This window comes from Centrocercus urophasianus, unplaced genomic scaffold (genome assembly GCF_019232065.1).
Source record: "Centrocercus urophasianus isolate 14NV4802_14NV808 unplaced genomic scaffold, USGS_Curo_1.0 seq_9, whole genome shotgun sequence".
NCBI classification, from domain to species: domain Eukaryota; kingdom Metazoa; phylum Chordata; class Aves; order Galliformes; family Phasianidae; genus Centrocercus; species Centrocercus urophasianus.
The window spans coordinates 29832382-29856143 of NW_024885532.1; the positions used below are offsets into that span (position 1 = coordinate 29832382).

Consider the following 23762-nt stretch of genomic DNA (forward strand, 5'->3'; position numbering starts at 1 on the left):
AAATATTGTACTGGAGGTCTTTTACTTAAGTGCACAGACTATTCAAATGCAAGTTTTTCAGTGCTATGTCTACAGGTTAATTTTCCAAGTTTATATTTTTCTTTTTATTCAAGGTGATATGTTGCTAGTGGTTCTTGGCAGACTTCTTTCGTACTCTGCTGAAAGGGTTTTCCAGTGTTGCCCTCAATTTGGTCATTACCTATCACAATCTTCTGGTGTTCAACATCAGAAATGTCAGCTGTTAAAATTTTATCTTCCTAGTTTGTCCCAGTTTTTAACACCATCTGAGCATATTGTCAGATCACTTTGGGATTTTTTTTTTCCAAAACCAATGACAAATTTTAGCAATTTGTTTAAAAATATATATGATTAAGCTTTCTCCAGTTCTTTTCCTAATAGTGCATTTTATTTACAGATAAATTTGCGCCTCATCTTGGTAAGCGGAAAAACGAAAGAGTTCTTGTTCTCACCAAATGACTCTGCTGCAGATATTGCAAAACATGTGTATGACAACTGGCCGATGGGTAAGTAGCTGTGTGCCTCTGGCATTTTAATGGCAAGTTTGAACTTTCCCTCTGTTTCCAAACTGAAGTGCTAATAAATGTGTTCTCAGCATTCAGATTTATGTGAAGTAAAATTGTCATCTTGCCTTTGTTTGTTTCTTAGATTTAGATGTCTTGACTGTTTTCTTCTTTGTTTCTAAAACTCGCTTTCCCAGACTGAAGTTACTTCTTTATCTTTAGATACTTTTCTTGGTTGATTTTGGTAGAGGATATGATAAGTGGAAGACCTCGAAATGCTGGGGATACAAAGCTACGTACGTGAGGAGAGCTAGTGGAAAACATGATGTGTCACAGAAACACATTTGTGGTATTGAGTCTCAGGTTTTTCTCACTTACTGCCTTATCGTGGGAAGATCTGTATTAATATTTTCCTGGGGAAAAACAAAGTATAAAAGAACATTTTAAGAGGAATTAAAAGACAGAGAGGGAACTAAGAGTGTTTACATGAATATATTTGGTGCTGTGCAGGAATTGAAGACTAAGGTGTATTATTCACATATGTGAACAGTTCCATAAAGACAAAGTGCTGCTGTTTTCCCTGAGCATGATTTCATGGGAAAATAGCCAAAGCACAGACATAGCATTACATATGATGAAAGAAAATGCTTCCTTTGGTACAGGATTTCATCTGGGTTACTATTTTGATGATGAAAAAGACTATTATATGCACAAGACTACAACACTGCGATATCTGTTTCTGTTATGTCTTTATCACAGAATTGGGATAATAAACTGTGCCAAAAAGTTAATGTTGATAATCTGTATTTTAGACTTCAAGCTTGCCATCTTTGAGGTCAGTAAGAACAAGAGTTTTTATGGTTGCTCATTTTGCTGGGATGTAGCATTATTGTAGCACAATACATTTAGTAAAATAAATAATGAAGGAAGAGGCTTATTGTCTTCTGAAATATTAGGTACACAACACTTCTACACTAAGAAGTCTGGCTGATGTCACGTATTTGTAGCTGCTGTACATATTTTAATGTGAGTCTATAAAGTTTATTTCTGAACATGGGATCTTGCAGTCTAAAGCCTGTATGATGCCTTTTTAGATGCAAGGCAAAATGTTGCAGTGTTCAGAAGCGAAGGGTTACTTTTTGCTTTCATCTTGTGTTGGGGCATTTGATTAGGAGGTCTTTGTCAAACATTACTTTAGGTATGTGAAGTAATATATGAACTAATACTGAATAACAAGGGAAGTCATAATAATTGAAGTGATTTTATGCCATTACAGCAAAACAAGTATGTTGAGTGGTTGTAGCATTGAGTGATATGGGTTTGCTTCAGCTCTCCTTTACATCAGTAAATGTTTAAAGCCAGTGAAGGCACTGTTTTTGGTAACCATAATGTAAGTTAACAGAACAGCATCAAAGGTGCAATTATTGGCATATATTTGAAAGTTAGATAGTATTTTGTTATTCAGATACGTTTCTAATATGATCTGCTCTTACTGCCACGTGAAGAGCTGGAAAGTTGCAGACTCGGTTTACATTTGAGAAGAAACTCAGCCTTTAAAATCTCATCTTGAAGCAAATGAAAAACAGAACTGGGCATGGGAAGCATCAGTTCGATTACCTGGTATCCCTCGGGAGCACTCTGAATCTTCTTCATGAATATTTAATTGCCTGCACGAAGAAGGATAGCAGCAATTTAAAAGACTGAGGAAAAAACTACTTGGGGAAAGTGTATAGGTTTTCATATACATTATTAGCCTATCAGCTTTTTTTGAGTGAGAGCACTCCTCTGTGCCATAGGACTGAGAAACCCGAACGAGGACAAAAGTGTGTTTGAAATGGAGAGGGTATGAAATCACTGTTTTTACTGTCGTTGTGACTTGTCATGGTCTTGTGGGGAGGGAAAAAACCAACCATGAAGTGTCTTTAGTCACATGCTAGCAAACTTAAGCCAAGCTTCTCTTCCTCCTTTGGTAATGCAATTGTTGATTAAGGATTTCCTGGCTCATAGTGGAGAATGCTAAGTTAATATCCATGTATACAGTATAGGTAGGTTTCCTGTTTCCTTGCATCCCTTTTCTTCTAAATAACTTTAAAAGATGTTTTGTTCAGGAATTATCTGTTAAGCTTTAATAAGAAGAATTTTTTTAAAAAGTCATAGGTAAATATTTTTTCCTTGGTTCACTTAGTCATCGTTGGAGTTTGAAAATTGAAATAGTGTCAGAAATGTTTCAGATTGCAAGCCAGGAAGCAAGAATTAAAAAGATGGGTAAATTGGCAGGTTAACAATGAGAAAATACCTCTGCCAAAATACAGTCTGTTGTCTCCTGATTGCTGTTCTGTATCGCTATGGTACTGTAAATTAGCTGATCTTTGCAGCCAGAGTCTCTGTGCAGTTCAGATGCTATAGAGTAAATATGATTATGTAAACCTGGTACCTTCCAAAAAGCAGTTTCTCCTGGCAGTGTGATAATTCCAATCCTTAGCTTACCCCCCTCCCAACGCAGCAGAAATGGCACGTGCTTTCGTTGCCAGACAGTTGAGTCAGATGAGTGGCAGTATTTGAAATGGCTCTGGTTGCCAAGTTTCATCGAAGCTCGTAGCCCAGGCCTGCACCCGGTGACCCTACAGCTGCTGCCCTGCCTACCCACCCGGCCACCCTCATGCTTCCACCCTCATGCTTCCACCGGCTGCCCACTGCTTTCCCCCTTTCCCTTTTCAGTCCTCCTTTTGTGGTGCCTTGCCGCTGTTTGTGTGCTAATTGTATGTTCCCAGTTAACAGGTTGGCCTCTGTCTTCGGTCACCATCCCCTGCTGAATATTCATTCTGGTATACAAACACTACAAAAGCTGCAAAAGAGCACATTTGTGAGCAGCTGTTAGCAGATATCTGGTCAGCTGAGAGACAGAAGAGGCTGCTCCCAAAAAGCCCATTTAAATGCAACATTTAAAGGTTTTTATATTTATTCCAAAAGCAAAGTGCAGATGTATTTGTTCATATTTTTACAGGGAACAGTGAAAGAGTAGGAAATGATCATCTCAGCTTATAAATGATTTATTACGGCCTAGGAGTTATGGGAAATGCATTATAGGAAAACGTATGCTTGTTTTTCCCGAATTGCTATTTGCTCCATAAAAACATCCCCAGATTGTTCTTGGAGACGTTCCTTAAAACATACCAGTAAATGTCTCCTCTGTGAGAGCCCTCTGTTCGGCCTCCCGCAGTGACTGTTTGGGCTGTTCAGTTCCCTGCCGCCTCTGGACATGGAACTGGCTCAAGCTGGTCGGCATCGAGCGCCGCTGAGCAGCCCACAGTCTGCTCAGTTCTGTGATCTGGGAGCCCTGTTTCAAATGGCCGGTCACATGCAGTGCTGGATGCAGCTCCTTCTCAGTGCTGGAGAAAGGCTCCAGTTAGACAGCAGAGTGGGGAGGATGAGCGTGGCCTGAGAACCCCCCGAGATGTGCAAGGAGGAAAGAGGCAGTTTTGGCAGAATGCGTATTAAGCATCAATGTAAACAGGAGTCAGCTTGCCCTTGAAGTATTTGTTGTTGTTCAGGACTTGTATATATGCATCTTAACTGTCTCATGCGGGCGGTGAGATAAGTTAATATTACTTACACTAGCAGGCATGCAATTAAATGTTTCAGTGCCTAGCGTCAAGTAAGTTTAAGAATGCATTTCAGTTGAATTGTCTATCTTCAGTCTGTGCTCTCTGCAGTGTTTCATGCAGGAGAGTCCTGTACCTGGTTTTCTTTCAGAAGGTGGGAGAAATAACGAGGTGTTACTGCAACATAACTGAAAATTCTCTTACTTTTCAGATTGGGAAGAGGAACAAGTCAGCAGTCCAAATATCTTGCGGCTTATTTATCAAGGGAGGTTTCTTCATGGCAATGTGACACTAGGAGGTATGAAAGTAATTTTCATTATCCATGCTACAGCAAGGCAAAGAGCGTTTTTATTATTACTATTTTTTTTCCAGTGCAGTAAATATTACTTTCCTGTTCGTGATCACGGTATGATTTGCTTTATACTATTTTCCTTCGGCATGGAATGCCACGTTGTATCTTATCTTGTGTTTTTCTGTTCTATTATGACTAGTTGTTGCAGTTTGGGATGTACCAACTGGTCAGTTTAGACTCCTGCAGAAATAAACGGTAACGCTGCTTTTATTTTTTGCCTTGCCAAATGGAATATTTTTTCCATTTTTCTTACCCTGATTTGAGGGCAAGTTACTACATAAACACTTCAGTGTTTTAAAATATTGGATAAAGATTATGATAAGTGAGTAAACAGTGCTTTAAACCTTAATGCGATGAAGACAGACAGCCTATGAATGAGAATGAGGGGCAGCATTCTTGCTGTCCAGTGCTCTCCCAGGGATACAACTGCATGGTTAGGTGAAAATAAAAGTAGATGGCTCCACTTCATCTACTCAGAGAATGCAATTCAATTATGCCCCCTTGTGGCAACTTTTTCTGCAATTATGCACTTTTTTAGATGGCTCTCTTGGGTGGAGATGTGACATGAAGTTGTGGCAGAGATCTTTCCCTTTAACTCTGAAAAGTTGGCAGAGTTAATAGCAACTTTTGCAATGAATATATTCTCTTCAAGCCATTTCAAAAATAAGCATTCTTACCTTCTCTGGGTGTTCATGCGTTTGCTTGATTGCTATACAGAGAAGATAATGTAATACAAAATCACTAATGAAATGTTTCTGAAGGTCCTCTGAACCAGGAAGGAATATTTCTGGACTGCTTATGATGGTATTTCCATTATGGAGCGATTGGAACGATACTGCCATTGATTCATTGCCTACCATTACTAACATTGGCTGATGATGTACTTTTAGAATAGGTTTGTCCTCATATAAATCAATTTTTAATGCTGCTATATGCACTGGAAAGATCATTGTCAATTAAAGGAAAATCTGAGATTTTTATTCACTCTTTAATTTGTATGTTTACCTGGTGCCAATGTGTGTAGCTAGTAGTGGTTGGAGAAAGGCTGAAAGACAAGTGTTAACTCTTGGATCATGTCTGCAATTACAGACGTGGGTCTTGCCTTACATTTTCCAGGGGGTTTTCTTTACCGTTCACCTGTGGGTGTTGTTTTTAACTACTAGTGCTTGTTCTCTTCACTGATATCTGTCTGAACCTGAAGCAGACTTGAGTATTTGTTGAACAAGCTATGCTGAAAAGTAATAGCTGTGTGCTGTTGACTTTTACCTTCTCTCAATCCCTGTGTTCTAAATGCTTTGGTTCTGGGCATTTCAGTTCATTGTTAATCACTCCTGCATTGCGATTGAATCATCATGTTTTTACCCTAAGCACCTGACATACCTGACATGTATGGTAGTGTTTTTCAAAGAGCTTTGCTGCTGTCTTGTTTTTAATAAAATAAAATATAAAAAATAATATCTAAAACAGTGGCTTACTGTAGTAGGAATGAATTTATCTGGAGTGAGGTAAACAGCTCAAAGAGCAACAACAATTCCTGTAGCAGCCTGAAAAGGCTGTTATTTCATTATTGCAGAGTTTCTACTAATAACATGAAGTGAACTCGTGAATTTTAAAAGTAGGGGGAAAAAAGCTTTCTTGTTAAATACAATATTTAGTTTCTTATGCCACTGTAATACAGTTCCATTATGCTTTTCTATCTGCAGCTCTCTGTAACTGCTATAGCACTTAGTGTTTTATTTGCTTTAGGTGATTAGGAAATGTTGACTGGAATTTGAACTTACTGTGTACTGAAGCTTTATCAACTAGTGAAACAAGAGTTTCCAAGGGAACTGTGGTGTGGCTTTTTAAACAGGAGTCCATTTTTATCACATTTAAGATGACGTAGTAATGTTCTTGCTGTAGCCTCACTGATGCATAAAAACTGAGACTCCTTTAAATGCAGAATCCTCAAAAACAAAACAAAACAGAAAAAAAACCTGAAAGAAAAGACTCTTCAGAATGGAAAAGTGTTTTTTAAAGGAATCATTTATTTCACCACCTTTTCTGAATGGACTGCCACAAGAAATATGTTCACCTAAATCTTGTGAATAAATGTAACAGCTATGACAACATAATGGATTGCTGATCTGGATGGTGGGTTGTATGTTGTTGAAATGATTAGTAAAATGATTATCAAATGATTATGGGGGTTGGAGTCAATGATCTCTAGAGGTCCCTCCTACAATTCTGTGATTTTATTAAAAATGCTGTATGCAATATCTGAAAGATAAAACCGGATGAGAAGAGAGGATCTGATTAATGTTTATATCTAAAGAGAGATGGAAGGCAAATGGATGAGGCCAGGCTCTTCTCAGTGGTGCACAGCCATAGGACAAGGAGCAATGGCTTAAAACTTGAACATAGGAAATTCCATACTAACATGCAGAAGAACTCATATGCTAAGAGTAACAGAGCACTGGAACAGGCTGCCTGGAGAGGTTGTGGAGTCTTGTTCTGTGGAGTCATTCAAGACCCAGCTGGATGCCTATCTGTGTGACCTGCAGTGAGGCACCTGCTTTAGCAGGGGATCGGGCTCGATGTTCTCCAGAGGTTCCCTCCAACCCCTACAGTTCTGTGAAGCAGCCAAGCTTATGGCATTACAAGTGGTAAAAAAAAAATAGAGAAGTGTCTGTAAAGCCTGTCTTGCCACCCACGGTGCTTCAGATACCCTGTTTCCTGCCTGTGCCAGGAGCGAGGGAATCAGAGAGACAGAGTTGCTTGTTCAGCCTCCAGGAAATTTTATCCTTTACTTACATGTTTAGTCTGCAGTTTGCATTTGAAATAATACATTTGAAATAATTAGGGAGTTAATACGTCAGTGATGGTTCTCTGTCTTTGTTAGTGGCTGTAGGCAATATCTTAACAGAACAGGGACAGTTATCCTGCCCTGTGCTGTACATGTACTAAAGAGAGAGTGAGAAGGGAAATCTGACATTAGAAAATCTGGAATAAAAGCAGAATTACGTAGATGAGAAAGGAATTAACAAAGCTTTAGTTTAAGTGAGACAAAAGAATGAAAGAGCAATGATGATAGCAAAGAAAGGATTACTGGGCTTAGTTTAGGGAGCTTTCTTTCTGTCATGGTGCTCCAAAGCAAACAGTTGTTGGAAATTGTTAATAAGAACTTGTGTGAACTATGCAAACTATTAGCTGAAATAAATTAACAAAAAAATTAGCATACTTTTTGCTTGATTAATGTAAATAATTAATCTCCACGGCTCACTAATCAGTCTCCTTGAATGTCTTCATATTATATAAGATGTCCCTAATGTGATTAATTTGTGAGATCTTGGTCTTTCTTGAGCCCAGGAATTTATATAAGGAAGAAAATAATTTACGTTGAGTTTAGCAGGCTCTTTTTTTAATGCGCTCTTTGCGGAGTTCTCAGTTGTGTCACAGGGATGAGTGCCCGAAATACTTTATCCTGTCAGACTGCGGGCTGGTAACAGCTTCTAGTTGCAGGCCTCAGGTATACTAACCAACTTTCAGATCTGTTTTTTCTAGCCACAGCTATTCCTTCAGCTGCTTTTTATCTGTGTAGCCTCCGAATGTTACACCAGTGTCATGATCAGAACTTGATTTCCCTTCACATCCATGGCTAAATCATTTTTATAGCCGATGTCGTATCTACACTTGTATCAAAAGGAAGTAGTGAGCAAATCATGTTTGTGTATTTTACTACACAGTTCTCTATCTATGCGGTAGTGATTAAAATGAATAAAAGCATTTTCTCTTCAATTATTTCCAGATTTCCATGATCCATAAATTTATTTACTTAAAATTATTTGATGCACTCTGTGTGAAAACAGAAGTAATAAATTGAACTTCAGAGGAAAAATTCTACTGCAATCAAAATGATTTGCATGTTTAGGGTGAAGCCATTGTTGTTCTTCTGTTTGTCACCAGCTTTTCTCCTTCTATAAATCAGAAATAAAACCACCTTAAAGAGAGTGCATCTTTGCATTGGCTAGAAAAATAACTAAGAAAGGTGTGTAGGATTTAGAGTGAGGAAACAAAGCTAAAATAATGTAAAAAATCTTGTAAAAATTCTTCTAAAAGGGAAAAAAGGTGAAGTTCTTCATATTGAACCTGGCAGTGAGAAATTGTTAAATGTAATGAACGGTAGTGAATATTTTGATTTCAAGGGGAATAGAAGCCTTGGTGAGTGTTGTAGCGCAGTGATAAATCCCTGATGCAGCACTGCACTGGTATATTTAAATCAGTGTGGAAAAATGTTTCACCAGCAAGCAGAATGAATTGTGGAACTTGTTAACAAGGCCCACACAGACAGCACTGCGAGGAGTAGCTTATCTGACTTTGTGTTCTAAATTTGATGCTTTGCACATGCAGTGACCTCACACTTTAATATTAAGAAGTAAGATGCAGACACTTTGCATCTCAGAAATCCACATTATGGATGTAAGTGTGTTTTAAAAGAATGAGTTTTGCAGTGGTGGCTGGTATTTTGGATGTCTCAGAACTAACAGTGTAGTGGCTGAAATAGCCATTTTTCCCATCTTTATGAATGAATGGCACTTAGTGCCTGAGTCTAAGCCTTCCTCTTTCGCTCAGAAGAGGATGATTAAATTTCTTTAAAAGAGTTTCAGAGGGCTGGAGCACCTCTCCTATGAGGAGAGGTTGAGGGAACTGGGCTTGTTTAGCGTGGAGAAGAGAAGGCTCCGGGGAGACCTCATTATGGCTCCAATATTTGAAGAGAGTGTATAAACAGGAGGGGGAATGGCTGTTTATGAGGGTGGATTGTGATAGGACAAGGGGGAATGGCTTTAAACTGAGATGGGGGAGGTTTAGGTTAGGTATCAAGAGGAAGTTTTTCACACAGAGGTGGTGATGCACTGGAACAGGTTGCCCAAGGAGGCTGTGGATGCCCCATCCCTGGAGGCATTCAAGGCCAGGCTGGATGTGGCTCTGGGCAGCCTGGTCTGCTGGTTGGTGACCCTGCACATAGCAGGGGTTTGAAACTGGATGACGTTTGAGGTCCTTTTCAACCCAGGCCATTTCTATGATTCTGATGTGATACAGTTCTATGATTTCTAAGAACACCGTGGCTTAAGTTGTTACTGTTGCGTCCTAAGATGGTAATCTACAAAACTTTTGACAGGAATATGTTTTGATAGTAAGTAGCTCAAAGCTTACATATGAGCTTCTGAACAGACTCAAATCTGGTCAACGTTGGTTTCTGTTGATAAAAAATTACTGTAATGTATTATAAAACTCCCTTTCTCCTTTTGCAGCATTAAAACTTCCCTTTGGCAAAACAACAGTGATGCATTTGGTGGCTAGAGAGACATTGCCAGAACCAAATTCTCAAGGTAAGCTGTACACTAGAAATGCTTCGTACTCAAATATGTGGCAAAGTAATCGTGTCTCAGGCTTTAATAACTATTTCACAGCAGAGAAGTCTTGTGGACTTGTGAAATAATAGAATATTTTTGTATGAGTTATCTATAGAAGACAAAGAAATTATGCTTTCTGTTTTAGAATTTTTGTAAAATGTGGAGACTTAACCAAACCTTTGAAACATCAGTTTTTGTTGTTAAAAAGTACTCCACGTTTGTATGTAGATAATAACAATATGCATTATTTTTAGTACAAAAGAAAGTGGTAAGTACATTCTTCTCTTAAGCATACTCTGTTCACAAGTAGAACGATCTAATCTTTTTAGAAACAGCTTCTGAGCAAAACTTTCTTCTCGCTCCACAGGTCAAAGGAACCGTGAAAAAACTGGAGAAAGCAATTGCTGTGTAATCCTGTAAACCCTGTTTAGCTTTACCTGCTAAGTGTGATGTAATATAGTCTTTGTCTTTCATGCTGCTGGAATAGAAGAGGCCCTACCTTGCTTCAAACACCTGTAGGAAGAGCCTGTCTGTAAATCCATGGAACTGAAATATTACACGAACACTGTCTCATTAGTCTTTTTTTTTTTTTTTAAAGAGAAAGATCTATGAACACTTTCATTGTTTTATTTTTAATTCCTGCTTTTTGTTTGTTGAATAATCCTACAGTACAACAGTTCTTGAAGGAATTTGATCTCTGGAAAACTTAATGTGTTCTTTTCCATAGCAGGAATCATTTTGCTACCACAAAAAGCTCTATTAACCAGATCTAACTAGTCAAGCTTTCTAGATGCAATTTGCACTAAGTATGGTTGACATATTTCTCATCAACAATCTGTAACAATATTTGAAATACCTAGTAGTAACCTACAATGTATAATGCAACACTGGAAAATAGTACATCTGTAATGAAAGTCAATCTCATTTATGGCCAAATCAAGGGAAAAACTTAAGTCAATTCTACCTGAGTCAACCTGAGTGGTGGCCGACCTGGCACAGAATGCTAACTAAACCAACTCTAACTATATATATTTTCACTAAAACAAAAACAAAACGATGTGCCTGTAATTTAAAAGCACTCTGTAGAGGGCTGATGAAACTAATCTTTTTCGTTACTGTGTGCACTCTTTATCTCGTATGTTAGGTGAGTGCTTAATTCAGACAGCACAAACAAGTGCAGAGAGTGCATTTCCTAGCCTTAATATGGGAGGGGTAATTTCCTGTAGTTCATAGGCTTTTATTATTGTGCATAAATGTTAGAAAACATCTACTAATCAGTTTTATGTATTTGAATATTGACAATTGGTGTTTTTCAGTCACTTTCTCATCTGTACCTTAGTGTCCAGTGTCATGCTTACTCATTAGAGACTTCAAAAAGAATTATTAAAGTTTAAAAAGCAAAAAGAAAAACCTCTGCCATAGTACTAGTTTTGTTTCTTTACGTAATCTGCATTTGGTATTAGTGCTTGCAATTGCATTAAAATCAGAAGCTGATTTTTAAAGGCATACATAATTAAGAGGATGCCATTCTTTTATTTCATATCAATAATTTAAACGTTGATATGCTAAAGAAATTTGCACAGCACTAAAGCATGAGCTAGTTTCATCTAAATCTGTAAAAAAAAAAAAAATTAAAAAATTAAAAAAATAAAAGATTTTATATTTTTTTCACTGGGGAGGAATTCTTCCTGGCTGAAATTACAAATATGTGTAGAATATATTTAATAAAAATCTTATAAAATACTTAACTATAGAAGTTAAATATAGATTGGCGTGTAGTATAATAGAACAATATTCCATATAAATAGCTTTAGCCTTTAAAGAAAGTCACAGGTTGACATTGTGTTCTGTACTTATGTGTCCTCAACTCTTACAGATGTTCTATATAATCATTTTTTTTGAATGATTGGCATCATTCAAATGCAGTCTGGTTATTTTATCCATTGTTATTGCTTTGATGAAATGCTTTATATGCAGTAGATTTACAAAAATATTGTTCATACTGATCAGAATTAAATTTGTATAGAGCAGAGTTTTAAAACAAATTGTAAATAGCACTAAACATTTTCTTTCTGCAACCTGTACTGATAGACTCCCCTGTAAACTAAATAAAAAAATATTGTAGTGCATTTTGGTGGTGCTTTAAGGGCTGTGATCGGGTCCATAGCTAACTTCAATAGCACTGAATCTGGAAGCTAAATGAGGAATTTGAAGAAAAACACGCGCTGAGAACTGGAAGTGGAATTCTTCTCTCCAGTTTTGTTTTCACTGGCGGGGTGATCTCAGATTTTTGAGTGCTTCAAACCAATGCTGTGACAGCGCTTCAGCTCCTCGGGGAAGGATGAAGTTGTCGGCACCAAGTAATTAAATGGAAGGTGGGAACATTCCTGTCGTGTGACCACACAGACAAGTTCCTGGGCAGGGCTTAGGTGTGCTCTCACGGTAAGCACGCGGTGACTTGTGCGGCTTCATTTCATGTACTTTGTGAACAGCACTAAGTGGCACAGGGTTGGTTTTTTTCCTTGATTGGCGAAGAATATGAACATGGGCAGTTGCAGTTGTGAGTGTGCTGTGGTGTCTGGTGTGCCTCAGAAGCTGCGTGTGCTCATCCTGTAAGTTCTTCTAGGCTTAATGAAAAGCATATGCATGCCTTTTTGGTGTTAGGAATTGAGGTGACAGCATCATTCTGTGTTCATTTCCTAGATGAACTTGGGAGGGAATTCCTTTTAATTTAGTGTTGTCACTCAATAGGCAACTATAAAGAAACCAGTTTTGATTTAAAAGTTTGATAAACATCGACTTAAGTATGCCTCTAGTGGCATGTTATCATCTTTATTTATAAGGTAGATCTTCCCTTTTCCAGAATGTTGCCCATCTCTGTATTTTGGGAATTGGTTATGACAACACAAGAAAAAAAAAATGGGCTGAGGCAGAAGGTGTTTTATTAGCTAAAGAAGTCTTTAAGATGCATTGATTTTAGAAAATGTTTGAAAGATAAGCATGCTTTCAAAAAGTAGTTAGGTGCTTTAATGCTGTATGAATACATAAAAATCCAGTAGGTTCTGGTCAAATTATTTGGCAGGCTTGAATAGTGAAGTATGCGGAGTTCCCTTTTGTTGAGACAAATAAAATATATGTGCTTGTCCAAGCAAATCTAAATACTGCCTGACATTTAAAATGCGAGCTTGTCAAAATGCAGCTCCTGCAGAAACCAGACAGGACTGTTGCCTTAATTTTCACTCAAGTTCTTAGAGCACAGACCATTCTACAGCACTTTGTGGTGACAGACGAATGGAAAACTACAGAGGAGGCTTGTTGAAAGATCTGCGCGTTTTCCTTGGGTGCTTTGTCTTGTGGATTTGTCAAAGCAAAAGTGGCAGTTTTTAATTCCAGATTGCTCTGCCTTGCTAAAGCTCGTGCACGTGTTTCTCTTTTCTGTTGATTGGAATCAAGAGAGTACTTGCAGACCGTAAAGATTAAGACTAAATCTTTGCAGGGCCGGGCTGTTGGACAGTGCGCTAATGTATTAGGGCTCTTGACATTTGATTCTCACTGTTGAACAGAAATGATATTCTCCCAGTGGATAAGTTAATAGATGGCATTAAGGATGAGAGGAGAGGATGAATCAGAACCCTTTATATTCTGAAATGTCATGGAGGGATCACATCTGTCTCCCACACCACCACGTGTGCTCTGGGTTGTAAATCAGCATTAGTACACATGAGGAAGTATGCCTGATAGTAATGAAAGTACTCTTATAACTTTCACTTTCTCAAATGCTAGTGTGATGTAACTGTTTCAGCAGCCTTAGGGACTTGTTTAGCTGCTGGAAGGAGAAAGCATGGCCACCGGTTGGTTTTTTTGCTTGGTTGGGTTTGGCTGTGCTAGTGGTGGTGCTGCTGTTAACCCAGTGGTGATCTCTGCAGTCTAAATGCACTGCTTTAACACACTGCCTTTACAACAGGAGGTGCAGTGACTGAATTTAGAAGAAAAATATATGGCACACTGAAAAGCCTTTTCTCTTCCTTTGTAGGTAAGAAGAAAGGCAGCTGTTCCTAGGCTGGCTGAGAGTCAGGAAGGAGCTTTTGCTGCTGATCCTTGGGGAAGTGAATGCCGCGTGCTTTGTGGTTCGCTGTGTGCTCTAATAAGATCCATTTTACAAATCTGTCTTCAAGAAGCCAAGCAGAAGGTGGATACGTTCCTCTCTGAAGTCACTAATATTATACCAATTAAATGGATAAGCTTAAGCAGATTGTAGGTTACACGTCCTATCAGAATTGATGTTTAAGACATTAACAGTTGTGCTATTGAAACTGGTGGAACTTCTGTAATTAAGTTGGAGGAAATATCAAGATCTTTGAAGAGCAAAGAGTAAAGAACTCTTATCTCCTTCTTCTGGGATAGCTATGTTCTAGATACTGAGTCTTGACCATTATTTGTGAGAATCAAATTTCATTTCCGAGCCCAATAAGAGTCAGGAGACTGGCAATAATACGTGGTTTGTGATAACAGCTGGTTAAAGTCCTCATGCTGTAGTAGCATACTTGCCAGAAACAGCTGCCCTGTGCCATGTGTGTGTCCTACAGTGCAGTAACCAATTAGTTTACCAGTTTATTATACTATACTGAAATCCAGGGGGAAAAAAACAAACAAACTTTATTCTGTTTTATTTTTTTTCCTGTAGTTCTGATTCTCTTTTACTATTTTTTTTAATGATAAAGGAATAGGCAGTGAGGTAGGAAATTGTAGAGGCTTTTAATATGAAGCTTAAGAGAAATCTGGAAAGTTCAGCTGTATGTTACCAACTGTGTTAAATGGATCACAGTGAGAAGTCAAGTTCAGTTTTGAATGTGAAGTAAGGCATCGTTAGAGAAAGCAAAGTAACTTGCACAATTGGTAGTTCTGCAGTTATCTGGATCATTCTGGAACTGAGCTCTGGGCATCATGGCAAATGCTTTGTACTGCACGTTCCATAAGGCTTGGGAAGTGGTAATAAAAATGATCAGGCAACAGAAGTATTGGGGACATGAAGAGAATGGGAGTTAAGCTGTTTACATTGGTGATGAGCACAGAGGAAACGGATGGAGAGCGTCTGCTTTTGCCTCAGTCTTGTTGGCCCAGTTTATAAATTCCTCTTTAAGGTAGAGGTGACATTCAGTTATGACAGGAATATTTTTCTTGAAATCAGAGGAAGTGACTTTCTCCAGAAATAACTTTTGAGAAAAGCTGAGCAGGATTTAAGAATGATGGGTTATTATGAGCATAGTAAGCAATTTCAGAACAGTTATGATCATTGGTAAACCTTTTTTTCAGCAAGGTATTAATTTTTGTCCTTCAGCCATTATGCTAACTTAGTGAGAGCTCTTCTCTTAGAGGGGGAAGAACACTTCCAGCACATCCCATCTCCATTGTGTGCAAGCAACAGCATAATAGGAGCCCTAGCCTGTAGCAGGCAGAGGTATCCTATGTCGTGGTAGGAATTTATCTTGACAAACTCACCTCAGAGTTGAGGTGATGTTGGTGCTTTCTTGGAGCAAATTTGAGGCCATAAGCTACTGTAGGTAAATGGTGGAGAATGTAAAGGCAGTAAGGAGGCAGTTAATGCCTCTTCTGAGACTGCAGAGCAAGATCAAAGCACCCTGCTGTTACAGTTCAGAGAACTTTGAATTTATAGGTAGTAAACATTTTGACTACTCTACAAGAAACTACATTGCAATTATTATTTTGTTTGGATAGAGACAGGATGAAACATGGAATCATTTCCTTACATGATGTCTTTCGTTTGTTGGTATCTGTTGATATGGACAGTCCAAGACAGGGAAGTGTGTACTGGTGTCTTTGTGCTACTGCATGTATGATGCTGGCTAAATGAGGGAGTGACTGGGCTTTAGTTCCTTAATTTCTGCAACTCATGCGTGTTCCTAAATAAGAATTGCTCATTTCTGGTACTGCTGTGGCTGTAGCAGGAAGCAGAGCTGGCAGGGAGCCTGCAGCCCAGCCCCAAGAGGAGCTGGCATCATGGCTGTGCACCCTGGTATGGGATTAAAGTGTGTAGGTCTGGAGCGTGCTAAGATACTGACATGGAAAGTCAGCAGGCATCCAGCAAAGGGAAATCTGCCTTCTCATCCTCTGAGCAGTGACCATCTCTTCTCCATGAAAGTTTTCCAGCTTCTGTCGTTCTGATTTCCTGCTGCCTGGTACTTCAGGATGCAGAGATCACCATGGGACACCTGCTCTGTTCATCCAAATCCACACCAACAGCTGGAAAACATCACTGGTGTGGATGCAGTGGGACCCTGCAACCATCTGCATCTAAGCCCCGGGATTTCCCCAGGGGCTGCTCTGCTGCCAGTGCACTTTCACCCTTGGGAGGATCTTGATGACAAAACCACTCCTTGATTGGTTGCTGGGAGGTGAAGCTGTGGCACTGGGATGCTCTAAGCCAGCCCTGTCCTCGGAGAACTGCTGGAGCAACACAGGTCACTGCTGCTGTCACCTGTGAGATTTGGGGTCATTTGGGCTTTCCAGGGCTTTACTTAATGGTGAAGAATTTTCTTCACTCTTCCTCCTGGAATGAGTTGGCCAGCAGAAAGCCACATAGAGCTACCTTGCACCCACCTTAGTGCCATGGACAGCTGCTGCTGGAATCCTGTTGTGTTCCTCTGGTGCCAGAGCCTGGAGCTACTCCCCTCTCACGGGTAGAAAAATGGAGACAAAAATCATTTTTGTGCTTATGGGTCAGAGAAAACACGAGTCTTGACATCGTAAAGCTCCTGAAAACAGAGCATAATTGGCATCTGATGCACAGTGCACTGTCTCAGCTGCTGAGAGGTATTTAAATGTGAGTGGTTCCATTCCTGTGCATCTGGAACCTCACAGTTGTCACATCTGGGATGTGTGTGGGAGAACAAGATAGGCGATGTGTTTTTTCATATGAAAATTTCAGGGCAAGAGAACTTAGTGTGCCCTTGTATCTTTGGATGCTCCCTGACTTGCCAGACCTGGGGGCAGGCAGTGGAGCTGCAGAAGGATGGACTGGGGCTTACTGCCTGCTGAGTGACAGGATGGTGGAATGTGATGGCCCTGGTGTGCCTCTAGCCCTGCACCAGCCCCAGACATGCTGGAACCAACCAGATGCAGCCAGGACTCAGCAGCTACCTGGTGTGAGACTCTGCATGTACGTACAACTAAAGGCGTGCTGAATCCCTAATTGTGCTGCTTGGACAAATATCTCAGAAGCCGTTCTAGCAGAAGCTAAGCAGAAGTGGAGCAGTAAAAAGATCATGCACTTTGTTGCCATGAAGCAAAATTGCTGTGGGATCCCTCTTTGCAATTCAGAAAGTAGCGCAGTGGGTGCAGGGGAAGGGGAAAGGATGAGAGAGGTGATGCAGTGCCTGGATACTGGGATCAGAAGGCAGTGGCTGCTTGCAAATACTGCTGCTCCCCACGCTCTGGGATGACACAAAGTGTAGTGTTGAGGTGATATTAAATCCTGAATACAGCTGACAAATGCTGACGTCTGATAATCCTCTAGAAGAGCAGTTCTTCAGCATATTTCTTGATGAAAGTGCTATTCCTGCTATTGCAGGTAGCTTTACGTTAAGAAGTGCTGCCAGGGAGAAGAGCAAGTTTGTTGGAGATGTGGATGAGGCCGATGATGGCAGCGGAGGTGTTGGATCCTCTCTGACCTGGCCAAGAGCCAATAAGAGCAATGCTTGAGTTGAGGTTGAGCAGAGCAGAGTGGGGCAATCCCTTCCCTCAGCTTGTTGGCAGTGCCCTGTGTGATGCACCCCAGGATACAGTTGCCCTTCCTGGCTGCTGGGGCACACTCATGTTCAATTTGGCCTCAGAATGCAAAAAACCCTTTCAGTGGGATTCCTCTCCAGTCTCTCATCCTCCAGTCTGTATGCACACCCCTTCCCAGGTGCAGAATCTGGCACGTGCTCTTGTTAAGCTTCATGTGGTTGGTGATTGCTCTATAACTTGCCTGGATCTCTCTATGTGGCCTCTCCACCCCTCCTCCCAGCTCCTCCCAGCTTAGTATTGTCAGCAGACTTGCTCAAACACCTTCTAGTCCTACATCCAGGTCATTTATGAAAATGCTAAAGAAAACTGGCCCTAAAACAGAGCCCTGGGGAACCCCCCTAGTGGTGGGCCGTCAGCTTGAGTAGATTGACTTGGTTTGGTTTTGGCTTGAAAGAAGTATTTTTCTACAGAAAACCAAAAGAAAAAAAAATCTGTATGACACACTGAGGATGCAGAGCATCTGATAGGTGTTACTTATTTCTAGATTGAAACCAGCCACAGTGATTGAACACGATTCAACAAAATGCACTTCTTCCTGTGCAATGTCCCTTAACTCATCACCATGAAAAATCTGCCTGCATGACATTGATGCATGACATCACAGCACCTTCTGCTTCACTGTGCCCATGGGAGAAGCTGGGTCTCTGCTGCTCCTCCATCCCAAGGATAGCAACAGTGCCCTGGCTGCTCCCCTCACCTGGGACTTGCTTTGGACTGTATTTCATATAGACCCCGTTTGCAGTAGTGCCATGAATTTATTTTCTGTCGCTGTTGGAACCATAAGGTGAGAGGTTGGGAAGACGTTTCACCACACTCAGGTGGGTATAACACCACGCACCTCCAGTCTGTAGGTGCACACTGGGGGTGACAGCTGTGCTGGTCTTTGCAAGGTCGTAGAACTTGTGAAATGTCCCTGCCATAGGAAGGAAAGCAAGCATTGCATCCTCAAAAACAGGCCGAAGCAATGATCTGGGCAGCTCTCCACTGGTTACCCTACTTTGGTCCTGTGAAAAGCACAGAGTGACCTTTCTGGGAACACATTTCTGGGTGCACAAAGAAAGAGAAGATGACAAAACAGCATGGCTGTACCAAGGGAAAATCATTCCTGATTCATCTGATCGGCAATGACTGGGTTTGTGGATGGAGGCAGAGCAAGGGATGTTATTGACCTCGATTTCAGCAGGGCTGCCCAGGGCAGTGGTCCTGACCTTCTGCCCCTAGGGGTTGTCATGGCCCAGCTGTATTCTGAGCAGCACAGCCAGATCTCACTACTCACCTTGCTCTGAGCCTAGGCTGCCTGAGGGCCTTCCAGTCTCAGAATTACAAAATAGTGTTTGATGCGAACAATGGCCCCAGCATCATGGTGTGGCTCTGTATTACCAAATTCTTACTTGATTCTGGAAAAAAATAGAAAAAAAAATTCCATTTAAAATTGTTTTGAGCAGTTTTAAGCAGCACTAGAGTGACACTGCTGAATCCCAGGTACAAAAGCCAGTTATTTGTCTGTCCTTGTCCCCAGCCTGCAGCCTTGCAGAGGGGAAGAAAAGCCCATGCATGGGGCTCTGCTGTGATGGAGAGCAGAGTTGTGTCCTGGGGAGGAGGACAAAAGCTCCCAAGCCATGTCTTGGCTGCCGCTGGGTGTGTGGCTGGTGGTCAGGGCCGCTGTGCTTGGGGAGCTTTCACCTTCTCGTTGGCAGCAACGGCAGCCTGTGAACGTGGCCAAAGGGGAGCTGAGGCATGGAGCCAGGCAGAGCAGCAACCAGCTGTGGGGGCATAGCATGGGGTTCATCTGCTATAAACAAGGGAAAGGGGAGATCCATGCTGTGATGTGTCATGCTCACCTGCAAAAAAATAATAACAATAAGAAAGTTCCTCTGTGGGGATGTAATACCAGCAGTCTGCTCCAAGTCAGGCCTTGGATGCTCACGGTCACCTTGCACCACTGCATGGGATGGCTGGAGGGATGCAGCCCCTGCTGCTCCCTGCACAGAGTGCCATGTCACAAGGCTGCAATGGGAAACAGAAATGGGCAGAAGCCACGGGCAGTGCTGTGTGTGGCAGCTGCAGGGAAGCTCTGAGCCAGTGCTGAGCCTGTCCCCGCCTGTGGAACTGCCTCTGGGTTTTGCTCATCTATTTTTAAAGCTCACTTTAAGGAGATTTATGTGTGTGTGCAGTGGAACTGCAGCTGAGATCTGAGGAGCAAAAAGCGCTGGGGTTCCTGGAGGAGTCCAGCACAAACAAGGGTTGGGATGGGTCCTCCTTGGGGTGGAGGAGATGGGGTGTTGTCTGCTTCTGCTGCTCAGAGAGCCACTCAAACAGGGACAAAAGAGAGGAAAGGTGTTCTGTGAGCTAAATAAGGATAAACTGTTTTACTTCAGGATGCTGGAAAAGAATGAGCATTGATGGCTTGGCCCTAGCATTGCATGGATGAAGGTAATGCTGGCCCAGGTGGTGACTCCATGAGGCTCCCAGGACACCACAAGCAGCAGTATCAGAACCCATAAGGCTGCTTTTATGGGAAAAAGCTTTCCCAGCCATTGTCTGTGACTCTTCTGCGCTCTAGGATGGATTTTTTGTCAGCTGTAGAAATGAGGAAGTCTGTGCTACAAGCAGACATTGTGCCATGTACATGCAGCACTTGACCTTTTGTTCTCCATTACCCAGGGACTGCAGCAAACCCTTGTGCTGCCTATTTATGCCCCCATGGAAATCTCTGCTGCTGGAGCACAGAATTTTAGCCTGTATTTCAGAGAAAGCTGTCTTGCCATCCAGTCATCTGTGTCTGCCTGTCCCTTCTGATGCCACTGACCAAATAGGGTGGGCAGGTTGGGATTTGGCACCCAGCCTGGTGAGAGATGGAGGCGCTCACCATTAGCTATTTTAAACAGCTAACAGTAAATCCTGTCTTTCTAGTCCTTTAAACACGAATGCTGGCTTTAAAAGCATCTTCCTGAGATAGCCTGAAATTATTCCCAATCTCATAAATTGACGTGCTCTACATATTTGCTCTTCAAGCACCATAAGCTGCATGGTGAGGCTGCAGAGGGGAGCACATCTCGATGTTACCATGGGTTTGCTTTGCCACGTCACTGGTTTTATGGGCATAAGAAATGCCTAATATTGGGCAGTCGTACTTTTATGCAAAAATGACCTTGAAAAGCTCCCTTAGTAGTTTAAACAGTTTTCAAGGGCATAAAGGTTGCTGAGTTGTAATTCGGTCATCCCTCTAAAGGAGATGCAGATTTGCCAAAAAAATCCAGGTTTGTGGCCTTGGATGACCTTCTCAACCCAAATATTTCCTAAGCAGCCATGCTGCTGTTGCCTCTCACTATAATGTGGGAAGAAGGACTGAAAAGATTGATGGGCAACTTCCCTTTACTGTAATGGGCTTTGGTTTGGGTCGGTGGGTTTCCTTCCTCTTGTTTGTCATCACTGCAACCAGTAGGGGAAGTAGAAGTGAGATAGCGGGGTCCTTGCAGGGAAGGAGGGAGACCCATTAGCAATGACCAGAGCTCTTCGACTTGCATTTTCTCCCTTCCTCTGACTTTGAATTGTGACCAGGGCTATGAGTGGAGGAAGGGCTGGCATTACTTTACGTAATCATTTTTCATTAAAAGGATTACTCGGAAGCTACTGTCTCATGCACAGGTGTCCCTGATTAATTCTTGACATTTCTGAGAGTCAGAGGCCTTCCTATGCTATTCAGCTTCCTGACAGCCTTCCTACTCGCTCAACCGATGCTGAAATTAGATTTCAAAATTACCTTCAAGCCCACGATGCTCCTTAGTGAGAAGCTTATACAAGGAGTTTGCCTGTGCTGGGCGCCATCTGGCAGCTGCCAACTGCATGCCAGCAGCCCCCCAAAATACCCCAAAGCTGCAGTCTACACGTATTCATGTGACTGAACTTCATTGGTGTACTTGTTCATGGTCAAGCTGCCTCTGCAAGCATGTGGGAAGCAAGCTGTTGTCTCTCAGTCAATGGCTCACATCCCCCTTCCAGTAGGGCAAGGAACATCGCGTATCCATCGGCACGGGAGCTGCTGGCCAGCCCCAAGACTGGGGACACCTAGGTTGGGCCACTGCAGGGTTTGACTTCCTTGTAAGTAAATAATGAAATGTGATTAACAGACATCTTAAATGTGACTAGGGCTTGGATGCAGACCAGGGAGAGACAAGCTGTTCATGGGTATTTGGTGATGTACAAAGGAGCTTGCCAGATACACTATTTGTTACGATTTTTCCAGCTCTGTTCTCATCTTGACCTTATAACACTGAAGAAAGAAGGTCTGTAGCAAAAAACTGATGAGATGGGAGTGAAAGAACAAAATGTTTGAAAAGAGAACCAGTGCATATCCCCAGCTAATATTCATTTTGGGGACTAGCCTGGCCCAAGTAGAACACCTTGCACTTGGTCTTGTTGAACTTCCTTGGGCTCACGTGGCTCACATCTTTTCAAGCCTGTCCAGGTCCCTCTGGATGGCACCTCTTCCTTCGGTCATATCAACTGTAGCACACGTAGTGGTGTCATCAACAAACTTGCTGACCTTCTCAGGGTGCGCTCAGTCTCCCTTTAATGAAGGTATTAAGCAGTCCGGATTCCAGTACAGCCTCCAGGACTCCACTTTTCACTGATTTCCACTTGGACACTGAGCCACTGACCATGACACTGGATACAGCATTCCAGCCAATCCCTTATCCACTGATCAGTCCACCCTTCAGTTCCATATCTTTCTCTCTTTTTTCATCTCTCACCAGAGGATCAGATGGAAATTTTGCAGGCTCTGAAGATCAAAGAGGGTTTTGAAACCAGTGCTGGACTAGAAACTGCAAGGCTGGGGGATGCTGGAGCTCTAGAGGGCAGGGCCTAGAGAGTGGTGGTGAATGGAGTTAAATCCAACCAGCAACTGGTCATGAGTGGTGTTCCCCAGGGATCAGTATTGAGGCCCATCCTGTTTAATACCCTCACTGATAACCTGATGAGAATTAAGAGCACTCTCGATAAATTTGCAGGTGACACCAAGTTGGGAGGAATTGTCAATCTGCCTGGGGTAGGAAGGCCTTACAGAGACATGTGGACAGGCTGGATTGCTAGGCTGAGGTCAATGGGATGGAGTTCAACAAGGCCAAATGCCATATCCTGCACTTTGGCCACAACAACCACAAGTGGTGCTACAGGCTTGGGGCAGAGTGGCTGGAAGACTGTAGAAGAAACAGACCGGGGGGCATTGGGTGATGCTTGGCTGAAAATGAGACAAAGTTGTGCCTATGTGGTCAAAAAGGCCAATGGTATCCTGGCTTGTATCAGAAATAGTGCAGCTGTCAGGAGCAGGGAAGTGATTATTGCCCTGTACTCAGCTCTGGTGAGGCTGCACCTTGAGTACTGTGCTCAGCTTTAGGCCCATCGCTACAAGAAAGACATCAAAGCCCTGGACTGTGTCCACAGTAAGGCAACAAAGTTGGTGAGGGGTCTGAAGCACAAATCTTGTGGGGAGCAGCTGAGAGAAATGGAATTATTTGATCTGGAGAAGAGGAGGCTCAGGGGAGAGCTTACTGCTCTCTACAACTGCCTGAAAGGAGGTTGTGGTGAGGTGGTCAGCCACTTCTCCCACATAACTAGTGAATGGACAGGAGGGAATGGTCTCAAGTTGCACCAGTGAAGATTCAGGTTGGACGTTAGGAAAAATTTCTTCTCTGAAAGAGCAGTTAGGTACTGGAATGGGCTGCCCAGAGAGGTGGTGGGCTCACCATCTCTGGAGGTGTTAAAAAATCATTTAGGTGCACTAAGGGTCTGGGGAAGTGTTGGTGGTAAGTGGACGGTTGGACTGAACGATCTTGGAGGTCTTTTCCAACCTTGGTGATTTTATGATTCTGTGCTCCCTATGTTCTGCTGATGCCAGGGATGGGCACATGTGAGACCACACTGCTGAGTGGGTAAGCATGCTGGAGCATGAGAAAAGGCAGTGATGGAAAGTGTGGAAGCGAGCTGGCTGGGAAGAATGCTGTGAAGGCCAGAGCTGCAGAAAGTAAAAGATGGGAAACAGCTAGGAGAAGAAAGTGTCCTGCTACTGAAAAGTTGGACACATTTC

The 23762-nt window shown here is 42.0% G+C and overlaps 1 protein-coding gene across 1 annotated transcript in view; it reads left to right on the top strand.

Moving 5' to 3' along the window:
* The window catches only part of UBL3 (ubiquitin like 3), a 56996-nt gene extending 44999 nt beyond the window's left edge, over positions 1–11997 (top strand). Inside the window, exons 2-5 of the mRNA XM_042838839.1 lie at positions 416–524; positions 4335–4421; positions 9767–9844; positions 10236–11997. Coding sequence (XP_042694773.1) covers positions 416–524; positions 4335–4421; positions 9767–9844; positions 10236–10288 — 327 coding nt within the window. The 3' untranslated portion in view covers positions 10289–11997. The remainder of the gene's footprint in view (positions 1–415; positions 525–4334; positions 4422–9766; positions 9845–10235) is intronic.
* The last annotated feature ends 11765 nt before the right edge of the window (positions 11998–23762 follow it).